Consider the following 15,455-nt stretch of genomic DNA (forward strand, 5'->3'; position numbering starts at 1 on the left):
ACCAGCATTTATTGAGGAGCAAGCCAAAATACTAGCCCAAAGCAGCGGGTGCCGTTCCTGTTTGGATGTTAAATGACGAAACACATACTGCGGTCCAAACACTTAAATTAAGTGGACACTTCTGATGACGTTTGACGAGTACACACTTGCAGGGCAAGGGATGAGGGAGGAAGGAATGATTTTTAAATGGACCACGATTGGCTAGAAATTCATCATTCGTTAATCCCGCAATGATTGTGTTTTCAGCCACCGGTGGCTTGTGGGTGCTTTATATGCGCTACATTCAATTATGAGTGCATGTCTACTTATTTTAAATATATTGTAATGACCTGACTAGATCATGAAGGAACAATTGTCCAGACAGAGGATTGAGTTTACGAATTGACGGTTTATTAACCCACTTTACACAGGCTACTGTTTGCCCGTAGCCCACGCCAAATAAATTAAAGATAACCACAAGCCAACCGTGACCTTCTCTTGTGAAGGCCAGACATAAGAGAGAGAACAAAGGCTAAACCTGGTCTTAACTTCCAATGCTCCATCCCCCTGCCCAACCCCCCTCCACGCCACTCCGCCAACCGCCACGATGCCCGGCATCAGAACTTTCCAGGCATTCCCGTGATTGGCAGATAGCAGGTTGAATGTCGGACCCCGCGAACACTGGGTACTGGTAAGTACAACACAACCACCTACTAGCCTAACACATAACTCACTGTGCGGGTCGCTACAATATAATTATGAATATACGCCTACTGTATGATAGCTAGTAAATGAATTAGCTAACTAATGTTAGCCTGCCTAGCTGGGACTTCTGAAGAAGTAAAATGTTTTATTTCTACAATTTCCAAAACAAAAACTGTACATCCGCTAAGAAAAGTCCACGAAAACGTAAAGACAACATCAATGGAGAAGTCAACATACAAGTGTAAGTAAAAACGAATGCAAATAAGTTATACATTTTTCCACTACCCAAAAAGTAAATATCGTAGCAAATTGAATTATGGGGAGTTTCAGGTCTCAGAGTGAACATAATTGTACACTCGCAAAGCTGACTAAAAATGACGGCTGGGGGGTTTACGTTGCAAACTTCCCTTGCTTGGCTAATCATCTGGACCACCCTCCAAGATGGTGATGGGGATTCCCCCAAGGGCATAAGTGGACGAGGGTGTGTCTTTTAAGTGCTTGGACGCAGCCAGAGTCATTGATGCTTGTTCAGCACATTGCAATGCATCCGGGTATATCAAGCATGCCTGTAAAAACACTGTTGCAGTAATTAACATTTACCAACAGATGGCAGCAACATCCCATCTTACACCCATAACATCTTGACAGGAGCTGTCAATTCACTAACAAAACAAACCTAGTAATAATATCCAACATGAACAGTTTCGTTTTTTTTCAGGTATAAAATTGATAGTCTCCTATATTATATAAATAAAAGTGCTTTCAGAAAGTATTTAGACCCCTTGACCTTTTCCACGTTTTGTTACATTACAGCCTTATTCTAAAATGGATTTTAAAAAGAATCCTTAGCAATATACACACAATACCCCATAATGACAATGCAAAAACAGGTTTTTAGACATTTTTGCAAATATATTATATAAAAAATAAAATAAACTGATTCCTTATTTACATAAGTATTCAGACCATGAGACCTCTGAGACAAAATTGAGCTCGGGTGCATCCTGTTTCCATTGATCATCCTTGAGATGTTTCTACAACTTGGTTGGAGTCCACCTGTGGTAAATCCAAATGATTGGACATGATTTTTATACTGAGGAGTGGTGTCTGGCCATACTACCATCGAAGCCTGATTGCTGCAGAGATGGTTGTCCTTCTAGAAGGTTCTCCCATCTCCAGAGGAACTCTGGAGCTCTGTCAGAGCGACCATCGGGTTCTTGGTCACCTCCCTGACCAAGGCCCTTCTCCCCCAATTGCTCAGTTTGGCTGTGCGGCCAGCTCTAGGAAGAGTCTTGGTGGTTCCAAACTTCTTCCATTTAAAAATGTAGGCCACTGTGTTCTTGGGGAACTTAAATGCTGCAAACATTTTTTGGTACCCTTCCCCAGATCTGTGCCTCAACACAATCCTGTTTCGGAGATTGAGACAATTCCTTCGACCTCATAGCTTGGTTTTTGCTCGGTCAACTGTGGGACCTTATACAGACAGGTGTGTGCCTTTCCAAATCATGTCCAATCAATTGAATTTACCACAGGTGGACTCCAATCAATACCTCACGAACAAAAATATGGATGTAACATGCAACAATTTTACTGCATTACAGTTCATATAAGGAAATCAGTCAATTGAAAAAATACTTGGCCCTAATCTATGGATTTCACGATTGGGAAGCGGTGCAACCATAGGCCCACCGGCTGAGGAGCCAGGCCCAGCCAATCAGAATGAGTTTTTCCCCACAAAAGGGCTTTACTACATACAGAAATACTCCTGTTTCATCAGCTGTCCGGGTGGCTGGTCTCAGACAATCCCGCAGGTGAAGAAGCCAGATGTGGACGTCCTGGGTTGCCGTGGTTATGCGTGGTCTGCGGTTGAGGCTGGTTGAACGTACTGCCAAATTCTCTAAAACGATGTTGGAGGCAGTTTAGAGGATAAATTAAAAATCTAATTCTCTGGTGGACATTCCTGCATTCCAATTACACACTCCCTCAAAACTTGAGACATCTGTGGCAACAAAACTGCACATTTTAGAGTGGCCTTTTATTGTCCCCAGCACAAGGTTCACCTGTATAATGATCATGCTGTTTAAACAGCTTCTTGATATGCCACACCTGTCAGGTGGAAAGATTATCTTGGCGAAGGAGAAATGCTCACTAACAGAGATGTAAACAAATGCGTTCACCAAATTGAGAAATTGTGCATATGGAATATTTCTGGGATCTTTTATTTCAGCTCATGAAGCAAACACTTTACATGTTGCATTTATATTTCTGTTCAGTATAGTTGTGCTATGCATTTGTAGAGAGAAAATGATAAGTAGCGTATAGTTACTTTTTCTCCAATGCAATTTCCAACAGCTATTTAAAAGGGGTATCAGTGCGGCTTTTGACATTATCGATCATAGTCTGCTGTTGAAAAAATGTGTTATGGCTTTACACCCCCTGCTATATTGTGGATAAAGAATTACCTGTCTAACAGAACACAGAGGGTGTTCTTTAATGGAAGCCCCTCCAACATAATTCAGGTAGAATCAGAAATTCCCCAGGGCAGCTGTCTAGGCCCCTTATATATATATTAACATGTCACTGGCTTTGAGAAAATGTGTATGTATGCGGATGAATCAACACTATACGCATCAGCTACTACAGCAACTGGAACACTTAAGAGCTGCAGTTAGTTTCAGAATCCATGGCAAGGAATAAGTTAGTCCTACATATTGGAAAAACATCATTCACTAAACCTCAACTAAATATTGTAAGACTGGAAATTGAGTAAGATGAGGTGACTAAACTGCTTGGAGTAACCCTGGACTGTAAACTGTTATGGTCAAAACATGTTGAGTCAACAGTAGCTAAGATAGGGAGAAGTCTGTCCATGGCAGCAGCTAATGGGGATCCCTAAGAAATACAAATACAAGTCACAGGCTGATTTTGAAAATTGTTCCGCGTTAGGATACACCTGAGCATCCTCCGCCGGAGGCGGCAATCGAGGAGAGGAAATGCCTCCGTTCACCTATTAATTCACACATACATATGGTGACCACATCGGTTTCTGGGACACGGAGTTGAGAAAAGGCCTGTAGGTACACTTAGTATACAAAACATTAGGAACACCTGCTCTTTCAACGACAGACTGACCAGGTGAAAGCTATGAACCCTTATTGATAAATGATTGTTAACTACACTTCAAATCAGTGTAGATGAAAGAGTACACAGGAGGTTAAAGGATTTAAGTCTGGAGCCAGAGACATGGATTGTGTTTTTGTGCCATTCAGAGAGTAAATGGGCAAGGAAAAATGTGCCTTTGAATGGTGTATGGTAGTAGGTGTCAGGCACACCAGTTTGAGTGTCAAGAACTGCAATGCTGCTGGGATTTACACACTCAAAAGTTTCCCGTGTGTATCAAGAATGGCCCACCACCCAAAGGAGATCCAGCCAACTTGACGACTGTGGGAAGCATTGGAGTAAACATCCCTGTGGAACACTTGACACCTTGTGGAGTCCATGCCAACGAATTGAGGTTGGAGTGCAAAATTTGTTCCTAATGTTTTGGAAAGTCTGTCGTATGCGAGTCTGTGATATAAAAATCATAAAACTATTGGATTGTCATTTTCAATATGCTTCCTCTTTAATAAGGGCAAATATTCCACTTAGAAAAAGCAACAGTAAATGCATCTCAGGCTATCAATCTAATAAAATAACAATAATTGAGTCTTGTTGGTCCTGGTCTGGTAGCAGTCTCAAGTTAAACCTACTCCCCATACAGTTCACTACTTTTGAGTAGGACCTAAGGTAGTGTACTATATTGGGAATAGCGTGTAATTTGAAATTTTCCACATTTCTCTCAGTCCGCTCCCTCTGTGGTCACTGTTGCCACAGCGGTCACATAGTACGCTCCCTCTCGGAGGTAGGACCGCAGGCGTAAGTAGTGCTGGCTACCCAAGATGTCCGCTGCTGTGGAAGAGCTCACCAGCGCCCCCACAAGCTCAAACTTAGCATCCTTCGCTTCCTTGGTCGGACCAGTCGAACGGTCGACAATGAACTCCATGAACCCTGGTGTGCCAATCATTAACCTTTGACCCCATGGCTGGGAAGCAATGGCCTGCAACACAACAAAGACACAATTTCTGAGTTTTAGCCAGTGAGGCAATAATTGAACAAACAATTCCTATGTTTTCATGAAATCACCTCCGACTCAATGACACTTGTCTTTTACAACAGTGGGACAAAATCACAAAGGGTTCATAAAAGGTACCACTGATATAATCAAAAACGGATGGAAGCAACCATTTTATGAGTTTGAATTCTTACATCAGATTCTATACAAAAAATATGTAGTATGGTGCTGAAACATATCCGCAGTCACTTTGTTCCGTTTTTAAGAAAGAAAAAAAAGTCCAGTAATGTGTACATTAATTCCTGACCATCCACTCACAGTGAATATGCGTAGAGCTCTACAGTGGAGCTCAGGGAAGGGCTGGGTGCTGATGTTCCGGATCATCTCCATAGGCTGGTTAGACAGTAGATGGAACCAGGACTCTGTTAGAACCAGCAGGTCCTCTGTCTGCTGTTCAGCCTGGTACGCACACAGACACAGCATTCTTTACACAAGGTCCATTATGTCGTTTTATGTATGACCTGACTCATTTCAGATAGAAATGCAACTTGTAGATCTGTCATTCTCATTGAAAACAAGTCGGAAACTACACTACCGTTCAAAAGTTTAGGGTCACTTAGAAATTTTGTTTTTTAAAGAAAAGCACACTCTGTCCATTAAAATAACATCAAATTGATCAGAAATACAGTGTAGACATGGTTAATGTTGTAAATGACTATTGTAGCTGGAAACAGCTCATTTAATGGAATTGTTTGTAAGCTTGTGTAGTCTAAAATGAATCTGATCGTATGCTATCCATTTGTTTTTTGTATGGTGTTCTTTGTATGCCATTTTTTATATTTTAGAATTAACCAATGATATTAGGCCACATTTGGCCATGATTACAGACATCTGTGTGTCTTTTGACACTATATAAACGAGTCACCCTGCAGTGTTTGATTATACCCTGATGAAGACAACTTGGCTGTCGAAACGTTGGACATTACATTTTTGCATCTGAGCTCCTAGAGTGTGCGGCTCTCCTTTGTTTTCAAATGTATATACACACACACACACACACACACCACTGAGATACACAGAGACACAACACAGACAGACCTGCAGAGTGATTAGGAGTGAGATGGCCTCCAGACAGCGCACTCGCAGCTCGGTGGCTCCACCGCTGGCCAGCTGGCTCATTCTCTTCAGCACAGCATGGAACTTTTCACCTGAACACACACAAACCCAAACAGAAAGTGAGTAATTGTTATCTACTGCAGTTACTAAATTGTTTATGTAATAAGGAATTAATGCAGTGAAACTAAACACAAACAAACAAAATAAAAACCTGTTTTCTGCAGGACTTGTTTCCCCTCCACGGTGGATCCCAGGATCCCCAGTGTGTCCAGAGCCACTCCAGTCATAACAGGGTCTGGGTCGATGGTCATCTCAAACACCTTGTTCTGGAAAGCTGGGTAGGTCTCACACACGTGCTGGGGACTGTCCATGATGGCCAGGTTCCCAAAGAACTTCACCAGCCCTGTGTGGGAGACATCATGGTCCCATCTGGCTCAGTTGATAGAGCGTGGTGATTTCAACGCCAGGGTTGTGGGTTTGATTCCCATCGGGGCCCAGTACAAACATGTATACTGTACACTATACTCTGGATAAGAGCGTCCGCTAAATCACTAAAATGCAAATGTGAGATGAACTCACAACTTCCTCACCTGGCAGGTAGAAACTAGAGAAGGGGTCTGATTTTGCTCCAGTGATCATGTTGGATATCTTATCCATGATGCCTTGCTGTGCCAGGTACTGGCGCCCATGCTGGCTGTGGGAAAGTGTGGTCACCATCTCAATGGCTGTAGCCCTGAAACAGACAGAGGTCACTACATATCATAAAAGGGAAACGGGAGGGGGAGAGTTTGTGTTCTCCGTCTGTGTGGCCAGTGACGGAGAGTGGGAGCAAGAGATTGTCTGTTTTATAGGGTGTGGGTTATCCATGTTTTACCTGACCAGTACATCATCTCCTGTCAGCTCTCCCAGTAGCTGGGAAATAAAGCTGCTGTTGGCACAGTAACCCAGGGAAACAGGAGAGACAGACGATATGTCCACTATCAGCTGCAACAGGAGAGACAAGTCAATATTGAACAGTAGAATTGACATTCCCATTCAAGACATAGGGTATCCCATGATGGGTACCAGCAGCCATATTTGGTGTGCTATTTGTACCATATTTATACTAAGAAAAACACTTCTTTCCATTACTGTGCTTATTGGAATTTGCACTTTATAAAAACATGTTAAAATATTGTTACTAGAGTAGTTACTGCAATATTCAGATGTATGAGCAACTTCATGATAAGGTTACCATATGTTTAACTGATGCTTATCACTATGCTCCGCCATGCAATTCTATTTTCAAACACTCATATGTATGGGCAGGCAGATTTCCAAGAGATTAGACATATTAGGAGACAGACAAACATGTGTGGCAATGCGCGTACCTCATATACTCTGTATCTGACAATATCACTTGTAGCCATCACATCCTTGAGGTCTTTCAGCAAGTCGCTCCTGAATAGAGCATCTAACCCAGCTTTGGAGTGGCTAAGTTTGGCAAGAGCTCGTATTGCCTGTGAAATTGATGAACTGGTCTTGAGCAACAAGTGGTTTTGAAATGTAACATGTGGTTACAAAAATGTATCATCTTTATGCCAACCTCTTTGGCCACTGACATCTTCTCTCCTCTGATGCAGTGGATCACTTCCCGAAGTATGTCTTGGTTGTTCTGAATTTCTGTTACTGCCTCATGGTTCAATACCATTCTACCAATCTGCGGAAAATGAAGATGTTATTGATTATGGCTGCCTGATCTCTGTATTAAAGTTATGCCACCATGACAGCTAGAGCTCCACCCGAGGCTCAGACAGACCAGGGGTGTATTCATTAATAGCAGAACATTTTTTAAACCTGCATATTTAGTTTAAAGAAATTCAGGTTAGCAGGCAATATTAAACTAGGGAAATTGTCACTTCTCTTGCGTTTATGGCACGCAGTCAGGGTATATGCAACAGTTTGGGCCGCCTGGCTCGTTGCGAACTAATTTGCCTGAATTTGACGTAATTATGACATTGAAGGTTGTGCAATCTAACAGCAATATTTAGACTTATGGATGCCACCCGTTAGATAAAATACAGGACGGTTCCGTATTTCACTGAAAGAATAAAGTTTTGTTTTCGAAATGATAGTTCCCGGGTTTGACCATATTAATGACCTAAAGCTCGTATTTCTGTGTGTTATTATATTATAATTAAGTCTGTGATTTGATAGAGCAGTCTGACTGAGCGGTGGTAGGCAGCAGCAGGCTCGTAAGCATTCATTCAAACAGCACTTTACTGCGTTTGCCAGCAGCTCTTCGCAATGCTTCAAGCATTGCACTGTTTGACTTCAAGCATATCAACTCCCGAGATTAGGCTGGCAATACTAAAGTGCCTATTAGAACATCCAATACAAATGGTATAGAGAAAGAAAGTCCTATAATAACTACAACCTAAAACTTCTTACCTGGGAATATTGAAGACTCATGTTAAAAGGAACCGTCAGCTTTCATGTTCTGAGCAAGGAACTTAAACGTTAGCTTTTTTACATGGCACATATTGCACTTTTACTTTCTTCTCCAACACTTTGTTTTTGCATTATTTAAACCAAATTGAACCCGTTTCATTATTTATTTGAGACTAAATTGATTTTATTGATGTATTATATTAAAATAAAAGTTTCATTGTTCATTCAGTATTGTTGTAATTGTCATTTATTATATATATATATATATATATATATATATATATATATATATTTGTACATGAAAAAAATATTTTAAAAAAAATCGGCCGATTAATCGGTATCGGCCTTTTTTGGTCCTCCAATTATCGGTATCGGCTTTGAAAAATCATAATCGGTCGACCTCTAGTGTTCACAGAACGTTCAAGTTTGCGTTTGCTCGGCAGACCTGAAATGTGCTGAATGCCAATAAAACATTTTAAAGAGAACATTGGGAGGGACCTACCTGAAAAGGAAGGCATTGATGTTTATGGTTAGGTACATTCGTGCAACGATTGTGCTTTTTTCGCAAATGCGCTTTTGTTAAATCATCTGTTTGGCAAAGTTGGGTGTCTTTTGTTAGGAAGAAAGTCTTCACACAGTTCGCAATGAGCCAGGCGGCCCAAACTGCTGCATATACCCTGACTCTGTTGCACAGAACGCAAGAGAAGTGACACAATTTCCCCAGTTAAAAGAAAATCATGTTAGCAGGCAATATTAACTAAATATGGAGGTTTAAAAATATATACTTGATGTTTAGATACACATTGGTGCAACGACAGTGCTTTTTTCGCGAATGCGCTTGATAAATCACCCATTTGGCGAAGTAGGCTATGATTCAATGATAAATTAACAGGCACCGCATCGATTATATGCAATGCAGGACAAGCTAGATAAACTAGTAATATCATCAACCATGTGTAGTTAACTAGTGATTATGTTAAGATTGATTGTTTATAAGATACGTTTAAATGCTAGCTAAAACCTTACCTTGGCTCCTTGCTGCACTCGCATAACAGGTAGTCAGCCTGCCAAGCAGTTTCCTCGTGGAGTGCAATGTAATCATCGGTGTCCAAAAATGCCGATTACCGATTGTTATGAAAACTTGAAATCGGCCCTAATTAAAATCGTCCATTCCGATTAATCGGTTGACCTCTAGTGAACACTGAGGCTGTACCCACTAAGTTAGTTTTAACAGTGTTCTTGTAGGCTACTGTGGCTATTTAAATCACAATGTAGGACTACCAGAGCGGCCTACCATCAAAATGCATCCCATAACATTTGAACATGAAAATAGCTCTTCTTTCATTCAGCCTACAGTAGCATCCAATGTGTGGTGTTCAATGTAGGCCTACATTCCCTGAGACTGAGAGAGAAAAAATAAACATACAGGGCTTGACATTAATAACCTGTTCATCCACATGTCCTTCAGACAAGGTGCCTAAAAATGTGTTTGATGCAAGAAACCACTTTACAAAATAAAATTCATTATTATTCCCATGCCATTATTAGAGAATCAGACAAATTATGCTACCCTCTGCTTTTTCAAGCCTGTCAAAATACAAACACTGCCCCTTTAAGACAAAAAAGCTCTTTAACTGACTTGCTTTTCAAAGATGTCTAGAAATGTATGTTTTGTGCTCTTGTAGATAGCAATATGGGAGCGATTGCTGACTACAAATTACATATAACTGGGCTAATAACTCACTAACTAGCAAAGGATTTGAACAAAATGTGCACATGTGGCTACATGCAGCTCTCGCTTTGATCTCAAAACAAGCTCATCTACTCACTACTGCTGATGCTGTAAACAGTCCAGTTCAACGTAAACGGCACATATCCATATATGGCTATGGTCTGTTTGCATATAGGCCTACTGCAGCTCTGATTGTTTATGCCGCACCGATCTGTGTAGAGTACGGGCTAAGTAGTGCGTGTCAATGCAATAGAATCCTATTCTGATGCATTCTGCCTACAACAAAGTTTGCATAATTTGTTTTGTTTCGGTATGTTGCATTGAAAGTTGCTAATACCTTGTCTGAAGGACAAGTGGATAAACAGGTTAATGTCAAGCCCTGTATGTTTTTTTTATTTAAACATGAGCAACAAGACAATGCCCCCATCTCTCCCGCTAACTGGGCTACCTCTGAACATATTTTGTTGTCCTAGTGAAGAAAATTAGCAGTGGAACACATCTGAATGCACTCATAATTCCATTCTATGAGCAAATACGATTTTCTCTGAAGTACCTTATGAAAGCCTAACACTAATATCATGTTGGCAATAGAAAAAGCATTCAAATGATGGCCACCTGACCGAGAAAGCGGTTTATAATAGACCATTTTTGGATTGCGTAAACAACCAATTGTGTGTAATATGGGACGCAGGGCTGTGTTTCAAGCAAAAACTCCCAAGTGTGCTTGCTTCAGTTCCTCAACAACTGCTAGGTGAGCAACAACAAAAAACAACTTAGTAGTTGAAGTTGTGCAATAAATTACTTAGGAACTGTGCACTTTGGAGAGGCGTGTGGCCACTTTTGCAGGCACCCGTTAGAGATCTTACTCAAACTCTTGCCATTTTTTTCTTACTCACCAGTAAGACAAAATTTTCTAATTATGTTACTTAATGTATCGAGAGTATTTAAGATTTCGTACAGTAAATGTAATTTAATAAGTGTTCTCCTTCAAACGAGTGATTCCATATGAAACCAGGACAAACATTTTCACAAAATTGGAGGCATATTAGTAATTAGTATTTTGATTATTATTTTTTACATTTAATATTTAATATCTACCCGCTTTGATTTGGCAAATTTTTAAATAAAATGAATTAAAAAAAACATGTTATATTAAATTAAGTGCCCTCTAATACAGACCACATGGACAATTAAATTATTTTTAATATGAATAAAGGATTGTTAAAGGAATAAAATTCAGCATTTTCAGATGACAATCCTGTTAATTCTAGGTTTCACCATCATTGTAAAGCACTACTTATTTTGTTGCTTTGACAAAGTCATTTCTGAAGATGAATATTTATTTAATGTGATTAGTTATTCATTTACATCTGTCCCTCATTTTTCAGGTCCCTGTTAAGTGAACTGAATTGTTTTAATATGGTCAAACTGTTCACCTATCATTGTCACAATAAACATTGATCTAATAGTCAAATCATAGATTAAAAGCAGATGTAGTTTTGTATTTATTAAGGATATCCACTACTGTTCCTTGGGTCCAGCAACATTAAGGCAGTTACAGTGCATTCGGAAAGTATGCAGAGCCCTTGACCTTTTCCACTTTTTATTTTATTTTTACGTTAGAGCCTTATTCTAAAGATCACCCCTCATCAATCTACACACAATACCCATAATGACAAAAGCAAAAACAGGTTATTAAAAATGTTTGCAAATGCCAGAGGTTTCATCAGACCAGAGAATCTTGTTTTTCATGGTCAGAATCTTTAGGTGACTTTTGGCAAACTCCAAGCGGGCTGTCATGTGCCTTTTACTGAGGAGTGGCTTCCATCTGGCCACTCTACCATAAAGCTCTGATTGGTGGAGTGCTGCAGAAATGGTTGTCCTTCTGGAAGGTTTTCCCCATCTCTACAGAGGAACTCTGGAGCTCTGTCAGAGTGACCATCGGGTTCTTGGTCACCTCCCTGACCAAGGCCATTCTCCCCCATTTGCTAAGTTTGGCCAGGTGGCCAGCTCTAGGAAAAGTCTTGGTGGTTCTTAACTTCTTCCATTTAAGAACGACGGGGGCCACTGTGTTCTTGGGGACCTTCAATGCTGCAGAAATGTTATGGTACCCTTCCCCAGATCTGTGCTTTGACACAATCCTGTCTCGGGGTTTACAGATAATTAATTAATCCTCATGTCTTGGTTTTTGCTCTAACATGCACTGTCAACTGTGGGACCTTATATAGACAGGTGTGTGCTTTTACAAATCATGTCCAATCAATTGAATTTTCCACAGGTGGACTCCAATCTAGTTGTAGAAACATCAAGGATGATCAATGGAAACAGGATGCACCTGAGCTCAATTTCATGTCTCATAGCAAAGGGTCTGAATACTTATGTAAATAAATGGGTTATTTCTGTTTTTTATTTTTACAAAACTCTCAACCTGTTTTTGCTTTGTCATTATCGGGTATTGTGTGTAAATGAGGAAAATGTTTAATTTAATCCATTTAGAATAAGGCTGTAATGTAACAAAATGTGGAAAGTCAAGGGGTCTGAATACTTTCCGAAGGCACTGTATATACACACAATTTAAAATATTACATTTCATAACACTTTTCACAACACATTAAGTGTGTTCCCTCAGGCCACTCCTCTACTATGTGTACGTGCCTGTGTCTCTCTTCAGTCCTCGCTGTTGCATAAGGTGTATTTTTACAACGCAAAATCCATGTGTACATCTGTGTATAGTGTGCATTTTATAATCTATGCATGTGTCTGTGCCTACGTTTATGTTACTTCACAGTCCCGGCTGTTCTGAGGTGCATTTTTATCTGTTTTTTGAATCCGATTATACTGCTTGCATCAGCTACCTGATGTGGAATAGAGTTCCATGTAGTCATGGCTCTATGTAGTACTGTGCGCCTCCCATAGTCTGTTCTTGACTTGGGGATTGTGAAGAGATCTTTGGTGGAATGTCTTGTGGGGTATGCATAGTGCTAGTAGTTTGAACTGAGCTGGTTCTACTGTTATTGGCAATTTTCTGGGGTTTTGTGGTGGGAAACTGAGCGGCTCGAACATAAAACATCAACCCCGTTACCCATAATTTGTTTAACAATTAAATTTTTGGGGTGAAGCTTGCATTCAATTTCCACTCCCTGTTGCAAAAAACAAGCTTGCATTCCCCCTGGAGGAAATTTATGGCTGACTTAAGAAATAGTCAACCCTGTTACTATATTTGGCACTTAAGACAATTATAGGCATTGTTTTTATTTAACCTCGGTGGGAAAGCATGTTTTTTTTTTATTACCAAATTACACTTCTTAAAAAGGCACCGAATTGGTGGAACGACCCTTATATGGAAGTTGTAGTTTATTATTTTGACCCAGGGCAGCGGAGACACGCCTATTTAATAACAAAACGTTACTCAGCTTTTGAGTTGCAGTGTTTGAGTCAACCGTTTCCTACGGTGTGCCATTAATGAATACATGACAGCTGTAACATACTTGTGTCAATGCCAGTATTTTGACTGTGTCATCAGGATGTTTCAGTCCAGCCTGAAGTTCCACTCTGCAGTTTTGGGCCAGGTGGACAGGGCTGAGGGCGAGCAGGATTCGACCAAGGATGTCCACGCATAGCTCAATTTTCTCTCTGTGAAATTAATGAGAATTCGTCATTGAAAATCTTTCATGCACGACTCATACTCACATCTCACCTGTCAGCTACATGAACACACTTTGCATTAAAGCTAGAATCCTTAATTGAAACAAAGCCTGTGTTTTGGTAAAAAGCTGAGGGAAGGGCTTGGAGAAATGTAACCACTCAGATTCACAGACAGAGCTATGGATGCAAGAACTTACCATCCATGTCATCAAAATTATAGTTTTAACCTGGGGCACATTCAGTTGCAAAATGTTCCAGATAGAAATGCAGAGAATAGAGCCGACGTGAGTCATTATTCTACATGTCGGAGACTGAGGCATGTTTGTTCTACATAGCATATTTCTACCTAAACGTTCCAAAATGTTGCATCCTCCTGAATGCACACTATATTTGGAGGCTATACAGTGTTTTTTACAAAACATTGGAGTAAAACAAGCCTGTATTTTCTGGGATCTGATGGGGTAACTACGACAATTGAACTAACCTCATGAAGCTTTTAAAAGACATTGTAATGAAACAGACAGGGAGCAGGTCTCGAACCCTCTACCTTCTAGCCCGAAGTCCAGCGCGCTATCGATTGTGCTGCAAAAGTATGCTTAAGCTGCAGAGTCGATATCCGCGCTTATAAACCCAGGTTCGTTACAATATATTATTCAAGAATCAATGGGTATATATATAAAATTACTGTATGTCATAAAATGGATGTAGCAACTAGGATTGCAGCTTTAAACCATTAACGAAAACCATAAACCATTAACGAAAGCTACCTACCTAAGAAAGGGCCAGTAACGTTAGCATTCATACTCAAGTCATACCAAAGTCAGCGAGTCGAGAGACAAGACTAGTTAGCGGTTTAGGTAGGTAACGTTAGCTTATCGAACTAGCTAAGTGACATTGCATTAATGAAGGTTCTGTGTATTTTGCAAGGCGCTAGCTAAGAAAAGGCCAGCTAGTCAAGAGTAACGTTAGCATTCATACCCAAGTCAGCTAACTAGTCGCGAGACAGTGGTTAGCGGTTTAGGTATGTATCTATACTTATCTAGCTAGCTAAGTTACATTGCATGAACGTGCTGTCTATTTTGCAAGGAAGCTGTCCAAGCTAACGTTAGCTAACTAACAGTTTGAGTTTGTTGCTATGCTAAATAGCTAGCTAATGTTAGTATTAAGGCTTGACTCAGCAGTGCAGCGGTTACAGACCTGTCATTTGTGTTCAAAAGAGAGAAAATCACTTCAAGCCGGAGTCCACTCACTGTATCCCTAAGGGCGCTTACAGGTATTGATAAAACGGCCGTTTTTAAAGTTTGCAGCTCTTCAATAGGCTCTTCAAGGCTTGCTATTTCAACGAACAAACTCTCAATTGAGGCTGCCATTTTGCTCTTGCAACCTTCTTCCTCTTTGGTATAATGGCGTTCGCAACAATTATGTGTGCATTCCGCCACCTACTGTACAGGTGAATAATACAAATAACCAAATAGAAAAAATGTGCAGTAAAAATAATACATCATACAGTGTATAAAAAAATAATAATAATCATACAAACTATCAATAATGAAGTTTACATTTTACTAAATCAGCCTGCTTTTCTGTTATAATCAGGTCCCTAAACACGTTCAGAAAGATCATATGAGGTCGGGAAATTTTCTGGTGACAGTAGTCCGTGCAGTGCTTCTGCCGTTAAGTCTTGGAGGCCCAAAAACTTCTCGGCTGCAGATATAATGATGTCCAGCTTTGTGGACT

The 15,455-nt window shown here is 40.3% G+C and overlaps 1 protein-coding gene across 2 annotated transcripts; it reads right to left on the reverse strand.

The window, feature by feature from the left end:
• Positions 1-4,276: 4,276 nt before the first annotated feature.
• Positions 4,277-15,111, reverse strand: psmd5 (proteasome 26S subunit, non-ATPase 5). 2 transcript variants are annotated; one of them, XM_038970897.1, is made up of 10 exons: positions 14,916-15,111; positions 13,562-13,706; positions 7,497-7,610; positions 7,282-7,410; positions 6,786-6,895; positions 6,502-6,644; positions 6,123-6,314; positions 5,894-6,003; positions 5,114-5,254; positions 4,277-4,780 (listed from the first exon to the last, which is right to left on the reverse strand). In XM_038970897.1, the coding sequence occupies exons 1-10, from the start codon at positions 15,086-15,088 to the stop codon at positions 4,523-4,525; spliced, it is 1,515 nt and encodes a 504-aa protein (XP_038826825.1). In that variant the 5' UTR covers positions 15,089-15,111; the 3' UTR covers positions 4,277-4,522. The 2 variants fall into 2 exon arrangements, with proteins under 2 accessions (XP_038826825.1, XP_038826826.1); XM_038970898.1 differs by lacking the exons at positions 7,282-7,410; positions 7,497-7,610.
• Positions 15,112-15,455: the final 344 nt, after the last annotated feature.

Source organism: Salvelinus namaycush, chromosome 31, assembly GCF_016432855.1.
Source record: "Salvelinus namaycush isolate Seneca chromosome 31, SaNama_1.0, whole genome shotgun sequence".
In the NCBI taxonomy this organism is placed as follows: domain Eukaryota; kingdom Metazoa; phylum Chordata; class Actinopteri; order Salmoniformes; family Salmonidae; genus Salvelinus; species Salvelinus namaycush.